The sequence below is a fragment of the Antedon mediterranea genome, chromosome 4 (assembly GCF_964355755.1).
Source record: "Antedon mediterranea chromosome 4, ecAntMedi1.1, whole genome shotgun sequence".
NCBI classification, from domain to species: Eukaryota; Metazoa; Echinodermata; class Crinoidea; order Comatulida; family Antedonidae; genus Antedon; species Antedon mediterranea.
Window position 1 is genome coordinate 1,341,732 of NC_092673.1, and position 20,009 is coordinate 1,361,740.

General features: G+C 33.7%; 1 protein-coding gene across 1 annotated transcript; it reads left to right on the forward strand.

The window, feature by feature from the left end:
- Positions 1-1,916: 1,916 nt before the first annotated feature.
- LOC140047502 (AP-5 complex subunit beta-1-like) lies at positions 1,917-15,877 on the forward strand. The gene is made up of 23 exons (XM_072092544.1): positions 1,917-2,126; positions 2,582-2,797; positions 3,362-3,496; positions 4,836-4,913; positions 6,502-6,560; positions 6,809-6,860; positions 7,020-7,073; positions 7,312-7,473; positions 7,777-7,851; positions 8,318-8,461; positions 8,848-8,989; positions 9,215-9,368; positions 9,606-9,695; positions 10,040-10,175; positions 10,402-10,537; positions 10,892-10,998; positions 11,311-11,438; positions 11,731-11,857; positions 13,212-13,299; positions 13,482-13,581; positions 14,257-14,418; positions 14,734-14,846; positions 15,097-15,877. Exons 1-23 carry the CDS (start codon positions 1,986-1,988, stop codon positions 15,261-15,263), a joined length of 2,766 nt encoding a protein of 921 aa, XP_071948645.1. The 5' UTR covers positions 1,917-1,985; the 3' UTR covers positions 15,264-15,877.
- Positions 15,878-20,009: the final 4,132 nt, after the last annotated feature.

Here is a 20,009-nt window from a genome sequence, read left to right on the forward strand (position 1 = left end):
TGTACGAGCCCATTGTGTGCATTCACGTATATTTTCCTCAAGATCCTTCTCTTTATATGATTCATTTGGGAACTTACTTGTTCTGTGGTTGGTCAATAGTGATTATCGGTGCAGGTTGTAATATCGTCGTGGTTTATCAAATTTACAAAATGTCAAAGGTCACCTTGGTCACCCCAGAAGATAGAAGGCGAGTGGAAAGCGAGATGAACATTGCGAGAACTGCTATTATTATCTGTATAGGTTTCACTAGTTGCTGGGTTCCAGTATTGGTAAGCATTTGTTTAATTAATCAACAGAGACGTGATAAGTTAAAATGCCTTGTGTATACCTATTTCATCAACGTTTTAAGAGTAAAGATTTGTCTACACTATCAAACTTTATGTTACAAAAAAATGTGATGTGCTCATCTACGGACATGATGATGTCATCACAACCATATTTAAAAATCACAGTATCACTACCATATTTCGGCACATAACACTAGTTTGATAGTGTAGACAGTGCTTCCAATGTGGTTCCCATTAAGAGGCAACGACGTAAGTGATTTGATCAATCACAAACGATGGATTATTCGAACTTTCGGTTGAGATTGGTCAACTCGTCACTTGCGTTGCGCTTTGGTTACATCCTTGTGTTGCGTCGCTAGGTGGGAACCAAACTTAACTGTCTTCCTTTAGTCGCACATTCTAAAATGAAAACTCACTAGATGTCATAAATAACACTTTGTTATGATTGATTATGATTCCACTAGAGACGCAACACAACAACGTAACGCAACGTAAGGAATTTGACCAATCACAAGCGATGGATTTATTCAGCTGTCGCTTGTCATTGGTCAACACGCTTACGTTGCGCTAACGTCCTTGCGTTGCGTCCACTGTAGTGGGAACCAAATTGCTTTACTCAGTTAAATCGAAAAGAAAAGGTAAATGATCGCAATTGTGGCTATGTTTTTACTTGTGTGTCTCTGTCATTTAGAATCATTCTTAAGCTGTTTCAGTTGAGAGGATGATCGGGTTTCGTTTTTTTTCTTCTCCAGATAGTGCTAACTTTTATGAGACTTGGAGTACATGTTAGCAACGAGCTTGCTTTCACATCAGCTGTATTGCTTCTTACAAACCACTTAGTCGATCCAATCTCGTGTGTGTTGGCTCGTCCAGGATTCTATAAGTTCATTTTTTCAAAGTTCTGTATATTCAACTGTTCACCACGTCATATATTGTCGTCTGTTGGTCCATCCGACACGTAATTTATGATGTCTAATGATCCTGCAGTCCTGCTCGTCGTGTTAAAGGCTTTATAAATTATTTCTAGTAACAATTAACTGTGAGGGTATAACTGTATGGGTTTAAATTTACTACTACGGTAATGCATTAGAATTGTTGTAGACAAATGCAGGAATCCAAGAAATGAGAAGAAACATACATAAGACAATTTATATAAATATTATAAAAGGTGCAACGTTTATAAAATGGGAATGTGATTTTTTTCAGTGATATTTTTTCTAATTGGTATTAGAGATTCTTTTGTTTTGTAATGATTATTTATGTATATCCTATGTAGGTCCTCAACTCCCCTCAACATAAAAACAAGTAGATAGTATGATAGTAGATAGTATGTTTATGAAAATAATATTCATACACAAAAAGAGAAACAAACAATTGATATTCTTTAGATAAAATAAAATTTTCATTTAGACCTACATATAAGCATGGAGGTATAAAAATATTTTATACCTTCATGATATAGTATCAAATATTAATTACTTGTTTCAGTGCTTGTTTCAAAATATAATACAATTAACATTGTGTTGAAAATAAATAAAAACACTTTATTGGCTAAATTGTCATTTTGTACACATTTGTCAACCACTGTATGGGGAGTCGGGAATTACATATGGGTCGCGCACATGTTTTATTTGGGAATTTCCACTTACCTTGCCAGCTCTTATAGCGCCACCATGTTCATCAGCCCCAGATGTCAAGATGTCAGCCTTCAGTGTGAATGTTTTGCCGAATAACTCTTTAAATATATTGCGAAATGTGGTCGAATTCCGAAAATCTCCAATGACATTTTTCGTTTCACATATGACTGATGAAGATGGATTTGTATTAGATCTCCTTCAGGTTGTTGAGCTGAGATTTAGATAATCTGCCTGCCTAGGGCCTACTAGGCTAGAGTCAGGCCAGCAGCAGGGCGTACTAGCCTAGCTAGGCTAGGCAGGCTGGGCTGCTGCTGGGCCTAACTTGGCTAGACACCTAGGCCTAAGCTGTAGGCTTCTAGGTCTAACGTAACCGTAACCGAATAAATAATTATCACTAGACCTAGCTAGGCTAATCTGCCCTCTCTTTGTTTTATTTAACAGCAGGTATTTATGATGGCTATAATAATTTAATTTTATAATAAAAAAAAACAACTGAATTTGACATGACGAACGATTTCAGTGTGAAAATGAATGAGGCTTTGGGATGATTCTCAACTTCAGCACGGTAAATTAGGAATAGATAGAATAACTATTATGTGACATTAAAATATCATATTCAACAAAGAAATGTAAAATAATTTGTTTTTTAAATACTAGTCTATGTATTCTGAAGAAATACCAGAAAGTGTTAAGATTCAGATTATTGCAGTTCTACAAGATAGTGCACCAGTTTTACTGACTAACAGCACTAGCATTGAACAGACGATAGGTTCATTACGCAACATCTATCGGCAAGCAGACAGTAGACGCTGGCTCTTCCAAAGTCAAGTACTCGTTGCCATCACTACTATTTTGCTAGGATTAAACCAATTGGTATGATTATTAAAAAAAAAAAACACTTCTGAAACACAGTTTCTATCATCAAGAAACATTAATTTAAATTATATTAAATTAATACATAAAATAATGTAGTCCTTATGTTGTAGTAAATAGGTTTGCGGTTCTCCAACCTAAGTCAGGTCAATCGATGCATCGCTGGACATCCCCTTGACCTAGAAACTATCAAACGTGTGTTGAGGTGAAGAGCTACGACACAATACGTATCAATATTTCCGCATGCACAATGAACTAACATGACTTAGTTTGGTCATCGGTTATCTTTCTTCACAAATTGAAAGTTCCATGGTGTAATTGTACCACAAACCTAGTTCTCATGGTGTAATTGTACCACAAACCTAACTTTACTATTCGCATGCAAACCTTTAAACAATATCAGTTCTATAGTAGTTATGGTATATCAAATTGCTTATAATATTATTAGTCATGAGCAGGTTTATAATAATATGATAACAACTGATCCAATATTATAGTTAACAAACATGAGATGGATAAATTGCCAAAATTGATTGATTGATTTAGTTATTTTTGTGTTTAAAGGCAGAGCAGAAAGAGTTGGTTGTGGATCTAATTAACCTATTGTTAGGAGTAATATCAAAGATAAATAATGGAGCTGATCGACATCTAAGAGGTACAGCCTGTGAATGTCTAAGAGAAATAGAAACAATTCACCCTGTAAGTATAGATTAAACTATGCACCCTGTAAGTATAGATTAAACTATGCACCCTGTAAGTATAGATTATACTATGCACCCTGTAAGTATAGATTAAACTATGCACCCTGAAGTATAGATTAAACTATGCACCCGGTAAGTATAGATTATACTATGCACCCTGTAAGTATAGATTAAACTATGCACCCTGTAAGTATAGATTAAACTATGCACCCTGTAAGTATAGATTAAACAATGCACCCTGTAAGTATAGATTATACTATGCACCCTGTAAGTATAGATTATACTATGCACCCTGTAAGTATAGATTAAACTATGCACCCTGTAAGTATAGATTATACTATGCACCCTGTAAGTATAGATTAAACTATGCACCCTGTAAGTATAGATTATACTATGCACCCTGAAGTATAGATTAAACTATGCACCCTGTAAGTATAGATTATACTATGCACCCTGTAAGTATAGATTAAACTATGCACCCTGTAAGTATAGATTATACTATGCACCCTGTAAGTATAGATTAAACTATGCACCCTGTAAGTATAGATTATACTATGCACCCTGTAAGTATAGATTAAACTATGCACCCTGTAAGTATAGATTATACTATGCACCCTGTAAGTATAGATTAAACTATGCACCCTGTAAGTATAGATTATACTATGCACCCTGTAAGTATAGATTAAACTATGCACCCTGTAAGTATAGATTAAACTATGCACCCTGTAAGTATAGATTTCAGCAACCTTTTTAAAGCTACGTTTACACAGAGCCTTGATTCGTTTGGTATTAGCGTATATTAGCAATAGATAGCCTCCGATTGCTCTTATATAAGGCTCCAGTAGGCCTAGCCTACCACATCCCCCTGTGAAGGGCCAGTTTATTCTGGTCAATATTTAACAAAACAATTGAAACTATCAGGGATGGATTCCAAGGAAGAGTGGGGTGGCAGCCGGCCCACATTGTGTAATGCAAAAATAGAACATCACATTAAATTCAGCAGTTCATTTCACTACTTTTGAGCGCCCCCCTCTCCCACAATTCTAAATTTAAAATCCTGGATTCGCCACTGATAAAAAAACAGCATAACTAGACTAAAGAGCTAAAACTAAAAACTAGGGGTGCCACATCAGTTAGGAGCCAATTTATTCTCGTCAATATTGCAAAACCACTAACTAAAAAATAGCCTGTAATTGCTCAGGTTTTAACAAGGCTACTGTACATAGTGAGCAAAGCCAATTTATTCTGATCAATATTGCAAAAACACAAAAAAAAAAACAACCTGTAGAAAATAGGCACTGATTATCATTGTTTACTGAAATTGTTTGTTTCTATAGGGAATTCTGATGAAGAAGGTGGAGCATCTTTATTCTATGATACAACTAGAGAGAACTCATGTCTGTCAAAGTTACATGGTTTGTTGTTTTCAGTTTAGAAGATGCTATTAAGAAAGAAAACAATTAAATGTCTTATTTGTACACATACAATACAGTGAATATATAAATTTGTTGTAAATAGTTTTACATTTTATCGCAGACTATTTATAGAATATTGCTCATGTTATGATATATTATAATATAATATAGTATTCGATAACTGAAATAACAAAATTAGGATAAGGTGGTGTGTGGATGAAGGCCAAAATAAGTTTGTTTAAACAAACTTTAAGTCATGGCCACCGGTTAAAATGTTGATACGCTCTCATCATGCAGGAGTAGTAAGTAGTCCATGGGATTTAGCTAAATTAGTGATTGCATTGAATTAGTGGGCTGAACTTCAAACTGGAATATTTTTTTTAATCGGAATCAGAGAATTTTTTTTAAATTTCCTCATGGAGAAATTCATTTGCTCAATGTTTAAAACATTATAATATGAAGTTTGCGGACACTATGTATATATTAGTTCTGAAAATAACTTAAGTTTCTCAACGTTTTAAACTATCAACATTCTTACTCCTAAAGACGATCAAAGTATAGTGTACTGCAAACTATATATCTATCTGCCATCTATCTGTAAACTATCAAACAATATATTAATGAATATTTCATTATAAAAATACAAAAGTGTCGACATATAAAAATTTAATATAGAAAGATATCAAAACACAGCATTTAACATATAACAGTACAGAGATTGAATAGAATAGTTTTGGTTCCTATTAAAAATTTATCATATTACTGTGTTTGGGTTGGGCGGTAATTTTCTCTTAATAACGTTGCATGATAATTGTCATAATAGTCACATGATAATCATCATAATAGTCACATGATAATTGCCATAATAGTCACATGATAATCATCATAATAGTCACATGATAATTGCCATAATAGTCACAAAAACATGTCCTTGAATGGTTATAAACATAATGGTTTTAGAATATAAATTAAAGTATGGTAATTGCATTTTGAATGCAATGTGATTATCAGTAATTGCATGTTGAGATTGCATTATAATTATAATTTGATTCCAAAACCATTATTCTATTTACAATCAATGTCATTGTTGATTGAGTTAAGTACAGTAGTGACGTCTTTATACTTTATTTGTTTACATCCTTGACTCACATTTCATGGTTGCGATAAAAATATAACGGCAAAGTTTTGTGAATGAAATTTTACATGGAACATTACATGATTATTATGTTAGTGTCTTTTAAATTTAATGTAACGCTGTGTCTACACAATCAAACTTTATGTGACAAAAACATTTGATGTGCCCATATATGGACATGATGATGTCATATCACTACCATATTTTGGCATATCACTACCATATTTAGGCACATCAGACTTTTTTTATCAAACTACTTTGATAGTGTTGTCAGAGCTTTACTTTTGATATTATTCTTATTTTATTGATTATACAGGTATGTTTATGTATGCTTTGCATTTAAAAATAATCCCAGAATTATATTTTCCTTGTTTCATCAGATGATTTTATCTCGTATTATTGAATTATCATCAGTCACATATTTTATCATTTTTGTACCTTTATATTTCACAGGCCCTGTTTGTTACTGTGCTAAACAATGTTGTAGTGTATGTAGCATCTTCACAAACCAGGTACTGGTAATAAATGTGCTAATATTTTATATTTAGCTCAATTTATTGTGTAGTCTAGTCCATCAACTAGTTTACAAAAAAAGTGTGATTTACCCAAATATGGTATGGTTTACCCACATTGTGTCCATGGGCACATCACATTTGTTTTTCACATAAAGTTTTGATAGTGTAGACAGAGCCTTAGTCTACAATAATATTTTTGACAAATCTACAATTAAAAATATATATTCTTTTTATTCACTCTTCAGAAAAAGCAGTTCCATATCTGATATGTTGTGTAATAGAAAAGAACCGTTAAAGGTAATGTATCAAGCCAAAATAAAAATTCATACTAATCTAACTGACTTATAGTTTTCAGCCAAGCCGTTTATATACTTATTATTTAAAAAAAATGTCTATTCATTTGCATGTTTTTTTAATAGAAGTTGATTATTTATTCTCCTTAAAATATAATTTCAGCCTCTAATCCTTGCTGAGAACTTTTCAGGCAATGCATTGCAGCTGCAACCCAAGGTATGAAATTGTGTCAATAAAGTCGTCAAATCACCAAAGTTAAGCAACGTTGGGCCCTGTTAGAGCTTGGATAGGACACCATCTTGGATTATCGGGTGCTGTATGATATGGTCCCGTCAGGCATTTGAAATGATTAAGTTTGTTTTCCATATTAGTTGGTAGTGCAGTATAAAAGTATTTGTTTTACTTTACAGTCGGTTAAATCACTTCTTAATGCAAATCTATATTTTATTTTCAGAAGGAAACATTACTTTTGCCTTCTATCATTGACACGTGTGAACTAAAAAGAGCATCTGCATTTTTAATGGAAAGTCTGTCGTTAATGACAACACCTGTCCAGTGTTATGTTCTTAACAACATTATGCAATATATTGCTACAGTTCCTAGTCTTTCATCTTTGGTAAGTTAAGTTCTGTTTACACTATCAAACTTTATGTGATAGGAAAGTGTGATGTACCCAAATATGGTAGTGATTTGCTTAAAAATGGTAGTGATATGACATCATCATGTCCATATACTGTATGGGCACATTACATTTTTTTGTCAGTCAATGCAGACAGGGCTTTATATTGTCAAATTTCAATGAGTTTATGGAGTGAACTTTTGGCACAGTTGGCAACTGTCCGTGTGATTTCAGGTTGTTATAGACACGGTTGAATGTGTGTGTGAACTTGTTTGATAAATTGTTTCCTTTTGTATTTAGACCTTCAAGTCCCATTTATTAGAACTATTTTGTACTTTGGACTTGTCGCTATTTCATCTAGCGCTTCAACTTAAGGTAAGAACTCTAACATTAGATTCATTTTGTATGTAAATAGAATATTTAGGTAGAGTTGTGTTTTTCTTCCAAGAATAACTTAATTTATGATAGGATGTAATATGCTTTAATTAGCTCTTATAATTTCATCCATTAAGTCTTGATTCACACTAGCAGACTTTCTAAATCCAAATCGAGTCTAACGTATCGCAATCTGCGTATGAATGCATGATCTAATATTTACTTTTGGTCAAATCACGGTTTTGGCGACTCAAGTGGATTCGCTTTGTTTTTTGTCTTTTTTTGTGAGCAAAATGACTTCTGGAATTGCTTAATTTTGTTTACTTTTATATATAGATAATGGTAAGCGCTTTTTATCTAAACCCAGGAGTATTTAGAACATGTTAATTGTAATAATGTTATGTTGTAGACGAGGATAGCTGTAGTACAATTATTTACAGTAATCATTACAATTTCTTTTTTTTAGGCAGTTTTTAAAGAGAATTTAATAAGCGATACAGAGGAAGATATGTTACTACGGCGATTGTTGCTATGTACTAATCATCCATCATTGACGGCTGCACATCGTCTTCTATGTTGTGATTGGCTGAAATATTTTCCAGAAAATGAGGCTAGTTGTATTTTAAAATAAACATATTTTTCTGGTGAATATAGAGGGATCTAACTGATCTATTGCTTAAATAATTATTGACTAGTAAATTGAAATTTGCGGTACACCATTTGTTTCACCATGCAAATCATTCAACAATATAATATTTATTGAGTTTTTTAACGAAAATCAATTTGTGACTGGCTTTCTAAAGATACACAAGAGCTAGAGTGTGTAATGGGATGGTTGGTGTTTAAGTATACATTTTTATATTCTAAAAATTAAAATTAGATCCACTTAAGATTTAGATTTTCTTTCAACCTTGGAATAGCAGAAACATGACGTTAAGTACAATAATTACATGAAATATGGTCTATTATAATTGTTGTTTATTTTTTCTATAATAGGATAAAGAAGTTTGTGCCTTACCAAAGAAAATAATGGTAAACAACTTTAGTGCTCTGTTTCCAAAAGTGTTTGATGGTTTAGATACAACGCTGATTAAACTGAGCATGCTCAATGAGTGTTTTACGCCAAGCAGCTCACAAGGTACAAAATCTGTTAACACTAGATAGTGTATAATCAAGATTGCTTAATGTAAAAAGAAAAAGCACTTGAGGGCAGTACACTATTAACAATGGCGTATCCATCTCTTTTACATAATAATCATGTTAGAGGGCAGTATATACCATTCATTTTTCAACATACTCATAATCTCATCCAAAGGTTTCTGTTTTATATAGAGTCTTATCCATTTTAAATAAATTTTTACAGATGCTTCTATCAGCATTCTAATGGGCTGTCTACAGCCGCTTCAGAAATCTATTCGTCATGGAATTACGGGTCGATCAGCCGTGACTTTGTATCGAGCTTTGTTCCAGTATTTTAAGAAACATCACAACACTATTTTAAAAGATGATATCTTCAGGTAAATAATATTTTACAAATAATGGTTGTTATGAGTCGCATGGGAAAATATTTCATGATCGTTTTATTTAACAAGCTTTGTTAGACGCAACAACATAAAACACAACATACATGAGTTGACCATAACAAGTTTGAATAATTCATCGCTTTTAATTGGACAAATCACTTATGCTGTGCTTGGAATCTAGTTGGAATCTAAGAAGTAGTTAACATATATTCTTTGTTGTTTTTTTTTCAGTTTACTTCTCGGTACAGTTCTCAAGTATCCTGTATTTACCCCTCACACCATCAACTTCCTACATTGTGTTCACCAACATGTTCCTCAAAGGTATTTAATCTAAAGGCAAAATACTGAAAAAATGACAATGCTCTGGGTATCAGTTGCTGAATCTCAATGGAGATACAAAACAAAATAAGCAAACAGCTAATTCAAAGCAATAAAGTAAAACAGCCAGAAAAATTAGCAGGGCTTTAGGGAAAACTAGCCCTTCATCAGTGTAAGGGTATCTTGTATAGTTTGATTAAAGTAACATTTAATTACCGTAATTGTCTTGAAAAATTTAATTGATGAATATTTTAATTAAAAAATCATGATTCAGTATTTTTAAAGAATGTTTTAAGTATTTGAAAATAAATCTATATTTAGGAATTAAATAAATTTATATTTTAAAGTGATTTTCCAGTGAAGTTGTTAAAAGCAACAGCTGAAGAAATTGTAGAAATGGACAAAGCTGTAATCGTGAAAAATCTAAACAATTACTTACTATTAATGGAAAGGATATCAGCGGAAGTGGATATCAACCCAAAGGTTAGTTTAGTTGTGTTCACACGCACTCAAGTTAATCATGCATAGAACGGATTTAAGCTAATCCAAATTATATCGGAGTTCCATCCGATAAAGTGCTCACTCTTGCGTGGCACACTCAAAGTATATGTGTTGTTTTAAATGTTTGCTGAAATGAAGAAAATAAAATAAGATAATATTTAATTATTTTCAACAGTGGCTAAATCTAAAAAAAAATGTTTTCTTTCAGCCAATTTTATGCTTTTTACATTGGCTGTTGAAAAACTCAAACTTGTGTACTGAAGGGAATTGGTTGCTTGGTAACAATATTCTAGGAGTTTGTAATAGTTGTATGCATTGTCATAATACAACAGATATCTTCACAGGTATATTGAATTCACAAATAATTACTTCCCTTGACTTATAATTTGGTATGGAACAGGTATATGAAATGTCACAGGTTCAAGGCATTCCTCTGATTCTAGTTCTAGTGTTAAATTAAGTGTTCTAGATTAAGGATTGGAAGTCCAGTGTACACATCTGGCTCATCTCTACTAAAAGAAGCCAGTGACTCTTTTAAAAAGAGTACAGTATGGTACCCTGTTATTTATTACTTTGAGGAAAATAACATTTCTACTAATTTCACACTGTAGGTAACTAAAACTTGGTATTTAGAAAGTGCTTGTGTGATACTTTTAGATCTGTGGCTTTGAAATTTATTTCTGTTCTTTTTTTTATAGATCTTGGAAATTTACTATACGTTATGCTTACAGAATTCAACCAACTTGATGTACGAGATAGAGCAAGATTTTACTATGCTATTCTAACTAACTTATCTACAGAAAAGGTAACCTTTCACCCTTTCAAATATTTTGATTGATTTATTCAGAATTAACAGATTTAAAACTGTAATTTAACTTTAAAAAAACAGTCAAATTGACTAGAAATCAATGGCTTTTTGTTTGAATTTAACAGACTATTTTGTCTTTTTATAATTGAAAACATTATTTGTTTAAATGTTTTTTCTATGGAAGTCTTTTTTTAATAATCTTCTTTTTTCACAATACATCTTTAAGTGTTTATACTAACCAAAAAGGAGAATTTTATGTTTTTTTCAATTTCATTCGTAATAATAATTGCACTACATTGTTACCTATAGGTATCAAGAGTGGTGTCACATGCTAGAGATTCTATGAGTCATAGTTTGTCCACACTAGCTGACAGTATTAATATTCCATCATCATCACCCGTACAAAGATATAGAGAACCAGTGTTACAGTTAACACGGTAAGAACACTACTTAGATATTCTAGAATATATTTTTGATTACCATCACCACCATGGAGTTGGGTAGTCAAGTGGCAACTACTCGTCCACTCAGCTGTAAATGAGTACCTGGTTGAAAATACTAGGGAGGATAAGGTGGCATGGAAAGGAACTGGCCACCCTATTATATAATGCAGAAGCTTAGTACAATGAGCTCCTAACAGCTCATTACCCATGTGTTCAGAATTGAATACGGAACCTTTACATACCTAAAATTGACGTTTAACAAAAATCTTGATTAATACCTTTTTAGTGTTTCTAAAGAAGGACCTACGTTGTTGACGCTACCAAGCTCAAATATCAACATTAAGACATATTTTGAAAAGATTCAAGACACTGCCTCACTTTCATCTGTCACCATTAATTATAGACTTCATTTTGTAAGTATGGTACGGCTTTAAATAGCCTCTCTATTTAGAAAAGGAGTAGTTTATGGTGTAGACATCACCCAATTCCCAGTGCTGTATCTCCACATACTATCTATTTCTAGATTTCTAGAACATCATAGGAATATTTGGTAATACAGCATCTCATTTATATCATATGTGGTGCCTGTATCATGTAAGGTTAAGGGTTAGGTTACATGTGAAACACATGTGATGTTATATTACCAAATATTCCTATGATACTTCGGAAATAGATACAGTACAGTACTGAGAATCGGTTGCATATATATACTTACCAGCTCAGAATTCACCCTAGCAAGCTACCCAATGTATTTTGATTGTAATTCTTGAAAAATAGTTATTTTTAGTATAGCAATATGTAACCTATTCGTAGATTAAAGGAACTATTGCACGGTAAGTTCTACATAAACAATTTGGTGTGCAACATGGTATATCGGTGTTATGCGCGATTTGAACGATTTGCGCAATTTCAAATTGCGCTGCACAATTTGTAAAATTGTCAAATTGCGCAACAGAATTCTACCAGAATGCGTGCTAACGTCGACGATTGGTTAACAATAATAATTTATTGGAAAAATAACTCAAAATGAAACATAATAAATGCGAAGATAACATGTGTATAATACACAACATAAATGGCATACATGCTGAAAATTGTCAATCTTACACCGGCAGTATATCTCTCTCCCTCTCCTGTCTCGTGGCACTTCTCTGAATCACAATTAAATAATATCATTGTAACTTGAAATAAATCAAAAGGAATGTAAAAATAACAAAAATTAAGGCAGTAATACACAACATAGTCTACCGCCACCGCCATTTAGACTTGCTATCAAAACATAGCCAGTAGTAGGCTAGAGCAGTAAAGCCGCCCGCCGGGGAACACCACCGCTTCGTTTTCCTTTGTCGGGTCTTCGTTGGTATGCTAACAATAACAACATTTTCACTTTTAAAATAAGGAAATGCGATATTATCTTTAATTTTTAATCATTCTTAGAAATTACTATAAAAATATGGGTGTGCATGATTTCACAATCTGTCGTAAAACCTTGCGCAATTTGCAGATTACTTGCGCAATTTAATACGTTGCTTGCGCAATTTGAAACAGATGTTTCAATTCAAATTGCGCAAGGAATTCTTTGCGCAATTTTAAATTGCGCAAATCGTTCAATTCGCGCATAACAATATTGCACAATGATAAACCCACATGTAACATGCTATATTCTGTGTTTAATACTGCTCTGCTCTTAAAGCCACAATCCTAGAGCCGATACATGACATAGCCTTCGACTTTCAATGCAAGATGGAACATTATTTTGTTTTTCAGAATGAAGAATCAGAACTAGAGGATAGAAATCAAGATATTTATGCAATAGTTATTCATTTGGAGACTAGTAACTACCACAAAATGGAAGGTAAAGAAACTGTTTGTTTGTGAATTGGTTTCTCAATTTGTATGTCAACAGGAATATGAGGTCAAAATACAATTATTATTTAACTGAAATTCAAATTAATATTTATAAATAGATTGCGAGAGGAGTATTGCTTTTAGCTGAACACATTTATTGTTATTTAATTGTAAATTTTGTTTTAATAGATTATCAAGTTTCCCACTTGGGGCAAGGAAAAGACCAAGGGGTCATAGTTCATCTTCAATTTTCTCCTCTTTATACAATACCAACAACATTTAGTGTCAGGTATCTGTTTACTTGTTTACTATTTAATTGAGAAGGCAAACTAATATTGGTGCTTACTGTATCGTACCATGCTTAAACTTTAAATGGAGTCCGTACTTGAAACTCGAACAAAAATATATTAACGTTCAAAAAGTCTCAAATTCTTTCGTGAAATGCAACCTAAAATCCAGGTTAAAAGCCTGTTTATACTGCAGAAGATAACAATCATTTTTCTAGAGCAAACAATGGAAATTTGAGAAGGTTTTCATCCTAGTTTCAGTTTCTTTTTCATTAATAATAACAAACAACAACAATAATGTACATAATATGAAAGGATAACCAAAAAAGAGCACAGCTTGTACATGGTTTTGACAACCTTAAAAAGAAAAAAACAATTCATGTTACAAACGTACAGTCCAATCAAATGACTTTATTATCAACATGAAAATATAAATATTAAAATATATTATATAATATAAATAATAAAACCGTATCATGAATTTCTTTATATATTATTACATTACAGATTCAGATTTATTGGGTCCCTGCAGAAATTCATGACAGGCATGTAATCGCTGACATAAAAATACAATGACATACAAAATATATAACTACAACTTAATGCTTAGATTTCCTTTGGCAGCTTTTACAAAAAATGCAAATTATAACATCTACTTTTTTTTGTATTTAATGCAGTGCCATATTTAGCTTAGCCTTGAGCCGTACAGCCACGTGTAAGCTAGCAGATTTGCATGTCAGATTTGAGGACCTTTTCCTACCGCTACCTGTTTCACCTGAACTAAGAGCTGTGCTTTTTAAAAAGCTTTGGAAAAATATCCGTGACCGTGAACAAGAAAGGTAAAATATAATTTTTGTTTTTCTATCTTTATATATTAAAGATGTTGTCCACCTGAGAAAATAATTTGTGTGTTGAATATGCCAGTTTAATGTCACATAATAGTTAATATTCATGTGACTAAAAACTTTGATTTGCAAAAAAAAAAAAAGACAATGGGGTTTTGGGATTTTCATGCTCCTTCCTTATTCTTATTAAAGTTGTATTATTCTTGGGCTTCAAACCAAGTTAAAAGGATTTTCCTTGTGACCGAAATGGCAATGATATCTAACCTCCAAACATGACTTGCTTATACTGTGTTATGTTTACTCTTCTAGTTCAAACTCTTTATGTACGGAATCAGTGTGTGTCCTTCAGATTGCTGATCACAAAATGGATAAGATTGTAACCGAAGAACTGACTGAATTTTTAGTTCTTCCATCTACTGTAGGTAAGATCTGATGATGCAATAAATCATCGGTATTTGTATTATTTTCCATTTATCTGATCTGACTAGCTGATTGAATAATAATAATTGAAAATGTCCAATGGTGTATAGGCCTACCTGTGATTTGATTGGTTGATTTATACATGTCATGTGTCATGCAATAATTCATCACCCACCTCACAATCAGGTGGTACATTTCAATGTTGTACAATGCAAGGCTGACATGGCATTTCTTGAACAATTTGTCTTTCAGATAATCTTGAAAAGAAATGTTTTTTGGGTATTTTTCTTCCACCTCAAAGTCATCTGTTGTTAAGGATTACAAGTAATGATAACAAATCTGTTGTTTCTATAGCAACAGACAATTGGAAGATTCTTGCTCTAACTAATAAATATCTGCATGATCTTGAGCATCGCTGACAACGCAAGAGACAAGATGAAAGAACTTTGATTTTTAGTTATAACACTATATTACGCATATAGCACTATATTACGCATATAGCACTATATTACGCATATAGTATATTTTAAAATATATTTCTAATGTATTCTATTATACCCCCAAATTTTAAAAATGAAGATTAGATTTATACACATGTTATATATTCTACCTTAGGTTGATTTCAATTACAACATGACTAAAGCTCTGTCTACACTATTAAACTAGTGTGATTTGTCCAAATATGGTAGTGATATGCTTAAATATGGTAGTGATATGACATCATGTCCATATGTGGGCACATCACATTTTGTTGTCACATAATGTTTGATAGTGTAGATAGAGATTTACATGTGACAAAATAAAAGTTCTCTGTTACTGTTCTTAACATTTTCCGTCTTCCGACATTATGCTTTCCACAATTTGTTTCCATTTTTGTCTGTTTATGACAGGATGGTTTGTTATTGTGTTAGTGTCTATTATTTTGTTCTTCGGGTCGTTTTACTTTCCTGTTAGTTTCCTTCATTGTTTGTAAAAGTGCAGTACTGTAATATAAATATATCAGGAATCCTTTATAAGTTTAAATTTAAGGTTTGTAAATATGAAATGAAGAAAGTTTAATACAAAACAAATATACTACATTGATTCTTCAGTTTTGTACTTGTAGATTGGCATAAAAAAAGATTATTCATGTAAAGGGTTTCTATCATTTGATTTTTCTGATCATATTACTACAAAAAATGACCAAATAATCACAGATTTTGCAGTATTTACACCATTATTTGGATCCATTATCACATTTTTTAATTTTTTATTCAGTTGACAACCAACAGCGATGAAACCGCCACTAACAGGTTGAATCTAAACATTATAAACTTAAATACATTTTAAACTATCATAAAATAAATCAATATCCAAACAAGTAACAAGTAACCTATTAAATGTGTTAGGTAACCGCTGAAAAATACCTCGTTTTGTGCATGCAACACGACCACAAGGAACGTGAAGCAAACACTTGCTGCGAGTACGAGTTGTGTACCATTGGTGGTACATTGTGGCAGTTGTTGTGTGCGCGAAAACCAACATATGTCAGCTGGCTTATATTTTACACAGGGAAGCAGTCGCTATAAAAGGTCTAAAACTATAATGTGTAATGTATTTATAAACAATTACAATACATTACATAACCTACTTTTGACAACTATAGGTCTGTAAGAGGTTGATTGAATGCTTAACAAAAGTTAATTAAAAACCAGGAAGATTCACTCTTCCCTGCTCAAAAATAAATCACTCAAGGGTGATATGAACAATGTATCTAATTTAAAAGGAAAACATAATAAATGTTTGGTCAGTAGGCCTAAATCATATTTATTAATTAAATGGCAAATCCTCAATTGTTTGACTTAAAGGGGGGTTCCGGGTTTAAAATGAATAGTAAAAAATGTAAAATATATTTGTTTGTCTCTTGAACGGTAAAAGTTTCAATTTATATAAGCGCCCAGTGAAGCAGAACGAAGGCTGTGAAATAAGGCCAGATTACAAGTGCAGCTACGGCGATATGACACTGTGTTACCAGAATAGGAAATTCGTGAAATGGTCAATCTTCCGACGACCCGTTATCATTAACCATATCAATTACTTTTGTAAAATTATACTTATCTGATGTAATTTAGTCGGTCTTTCCATTTATAAAGTCAATGTTCTATGAAAATTCATCAAAACAGTGAAAAATTAGATATGTTTGCACTTTACGTTTGCCGATTTTCGCACTGACTTAGGGAAAGCCTTCAAAATCAATGAAGCGTAACGTATACATTCCTGCTGAGCGAGGAGAGAGCGAGACGACGATCGATACACGTGCTCTATCCTATACCTGCCCACGCCTGGCAGCGTCACGTGATAAGCAGATACAGTATACAATACCAAACTGGTCGGGTCGAGTATACCCCGTCTATAATTACAACATGAACGATGTACAGTATTTGATTGAAGGCAGGCCCGTATCCAGGGGGGGTGCGTTGGGTGCAGACGCACCCCCCCAAGTCCCAAAAGGTCCACTTTTTCCTCGGTTGGTATTTTTTCTTGTCTTGTTTAACTAAAGACAATATCATTATATATATACAAAATTTACATTATCAATGGTATACAAACAAAAATATGCTAATATAAAATGAAAAAATACCGGTAATTAAATTACGGAATCTGAACTGACTACAAACTCGATGTAAAACATGCGCAGTCGATCATGTGACGACAAGTAATAGCTTAGCGCTTCATGTACGCGGTAAAGTGTTTGCTGGAGAAATACAGACAACTTAACGTCAGGGAACACGTGTACTTTTTGTCGGGGAATATAATATACAGTAAAAAGCGTTCGCGTTCACTTCGTAGCTAGCTTCAGCACCTAGAAAACCGCGACGTTTCATTGACCGTGAGAGTACGTCAGAGTGATATTATGCACTTTATATGCATTCATTATTGCCAGCGATCTAACTTACTACTAAACAATAGCTAGGTACGCACTTGTCTGGCGGTATCCCTTTGTACGAATCGTTCAACGTTGGGTCGAGACGCGTGATATCAAGTTTCATCCAGGGACCAAAATGTGTAATGTGTTATTTTCCAGGCGAAGTTTACCGACGGTTACGTCGTGTACTGCGTCGACGTACGCTACACTACAGCAAAAACGAATTATGTTAATTGTTCGTTTGTTCACCAATTTTTTAATTTACAAGTAACCTTCTGTACCGTGGGGCACCTAAAATAAATTTTTCATCCATTACTAAACAAAAAAACATGCCATTTTCGCTTAGCCAACATTATAGCTATAGTTATTACATTTTCAATATCCTGTATGTCATGAATTTCTCACCACTCGGAAGTCCAGATGGTACGCATGCATACACCTGGGAGGAATAAACTTTTTTCCCCGACTGAAAAAGGTCTCCGCTTGCGTTTTTTAAGCCTCTAGGCCTGATGTTTCCAAAGTATAAAATGCAATTTTTTGAAGACCTGCAGCTCTAGTTTTAAACATTTTCTTAGCTCAGCCCCAACAATAAAGCTGGTCATATTTCGAAGAACAAGAAGTACATTTTCCGGGACCTAACATCTCTATTTTTCAAACATTTCTTAGCTCAGTCACAACCCATGATAGGGACTTATATATTTTTTTTCATGTTTTGAAGTATAATAAGTCCAATTTCCGGGACCTCCAACTCTATTTTTTAAATTGAAAAATATGGATTGAAACAGTCATCGCGCATCGTTTTTTTGCACGCAGTATTTTATTTATGCATTATAAAAAATGGCTACCCTAAATCTGATTAAAAAGACCTCAAATGACGCTAGAACGCGTTGCCGGGGGCCCTTGGCGGCCCCTGGCCCTCAGCCTAGTGATGCTCGCTTCGCTCGCATAGCCCCCTCGTCGGGGAATGTAGCCCCCGCGTCGGGAAGATCCTGGCGCCACCCCTGCTGAGTTGGCCTCATCATGAAAGCGTTAAGTTCTGGTGTCCATCGTTCAACTAGCCCAAGCCACAACAGAGAGTCTTACATCAGTCTTTAGAACGTCAAATAACGCAAATTTTTTCAGGGCCTTCGGCCCCTGGACCCTGACCGGGGGCCCTTGGCGGCCCCCTGGCCCCCAGCCATTGTTGCTCGCTTCGCTCGCACCCCCCCCCCCCATTATAAATGCTGCCTACGGGCCTGGAAGGTCGACTCGACCTACCGAAATGGTATAGATAATATAGCTCGAATGAGAGAGTTGGAATATTTGTAAACATAAGTATTGCTAATTTTAAGAAGTGTAGCCTAGTAAAAGGCCTGGTAGTATCAATTCGCATAGGGTCTACTACACTAGCTAACTCAATTTTTAACTGGGCCGGATCGGCTAGGTCTCCTTCCTACTACCTGGTCTACTTGCTTGATGCAGTAGTATCCGCTTTTTTGGAGAGTAAACTAGGCCTATTTTAGGCCTACTTAGACGATCGGGAAACCATACGTGCGAACGGCGATGTTTACAGCCGATTTTGTAGAATGTTTTAGGTTTAGATTGTTTAGGAGTTTGGTTGATAGGATGGGTTTGGAATCCACTGAGTTTTGTTATTTATGGGCCAATCGTTTAGTAGTAGGCTAGCCCATGATGGGCCCCAATGTTTTAGCGTTGTAATCCCTAGTCAGAATGGCTCTCAGACTCACCCATGAAAAAAAATGATTTAGGCTAGGCCTAGCCTAGTACGTGAAGCCGATAATACGATCTGTACTATTCGAGGTATAAAAATAGTATATAATTTATGACTCCGTAATCTGTACTAAATTTTGTATTTCATTAAATGTCAAATAAATATATGCTACTACTGTTATTATTAAACTTTAGGCATAGCTTAGAAAATCTACAAAAAATGTATTTCACAATGATCGGGTGGTCGTCGTTTGACAGGAGAGAGAGATGTAAATTTAGTTGACAAACACAACGTACATGACGTCGCGAGTTTGGAATCCACTGATGACGTGATTTTGTGAATATCTCATGAATATTAATGAGCTTCCCTAAGCTGCTGAAAAACAGACTTTCCATGAATTTACCCTAAAATGTATATGAAATTTTATTTTTTTAATTTCTCGTTATTATTTCTTCATTCTGACATGTCTATATTGTTATAATATTTTTTATTTAATAAATAAACGATATTTAAAAGAAATTTTAAACCCAGAATCCCCCTTTAAGTTAA

Coding starts and splice junctions, on each gene's coding strand:
- LOC140047502 (XM_072092544.1), top strand. CDS start 1,986: ATGTCAGCCTTCAGTGTGAATGTTTTGCCGAATAACTCTTTAAATATA. Junction 6,561..6,808: donor GTAGCATCTTCACAAACCAG/GTACTGGTAATA, acceptor TTCACTCTTCAG/AAAAAGCAGTTCCATATCTG. Junction 7,852..8,317: donor ATCTAGCGCTTCAACTTAAG/GTAAGAACTCTA, acceptor TCTTTTTTTTAG/GCAGTTTTTAAAGAGAATTT.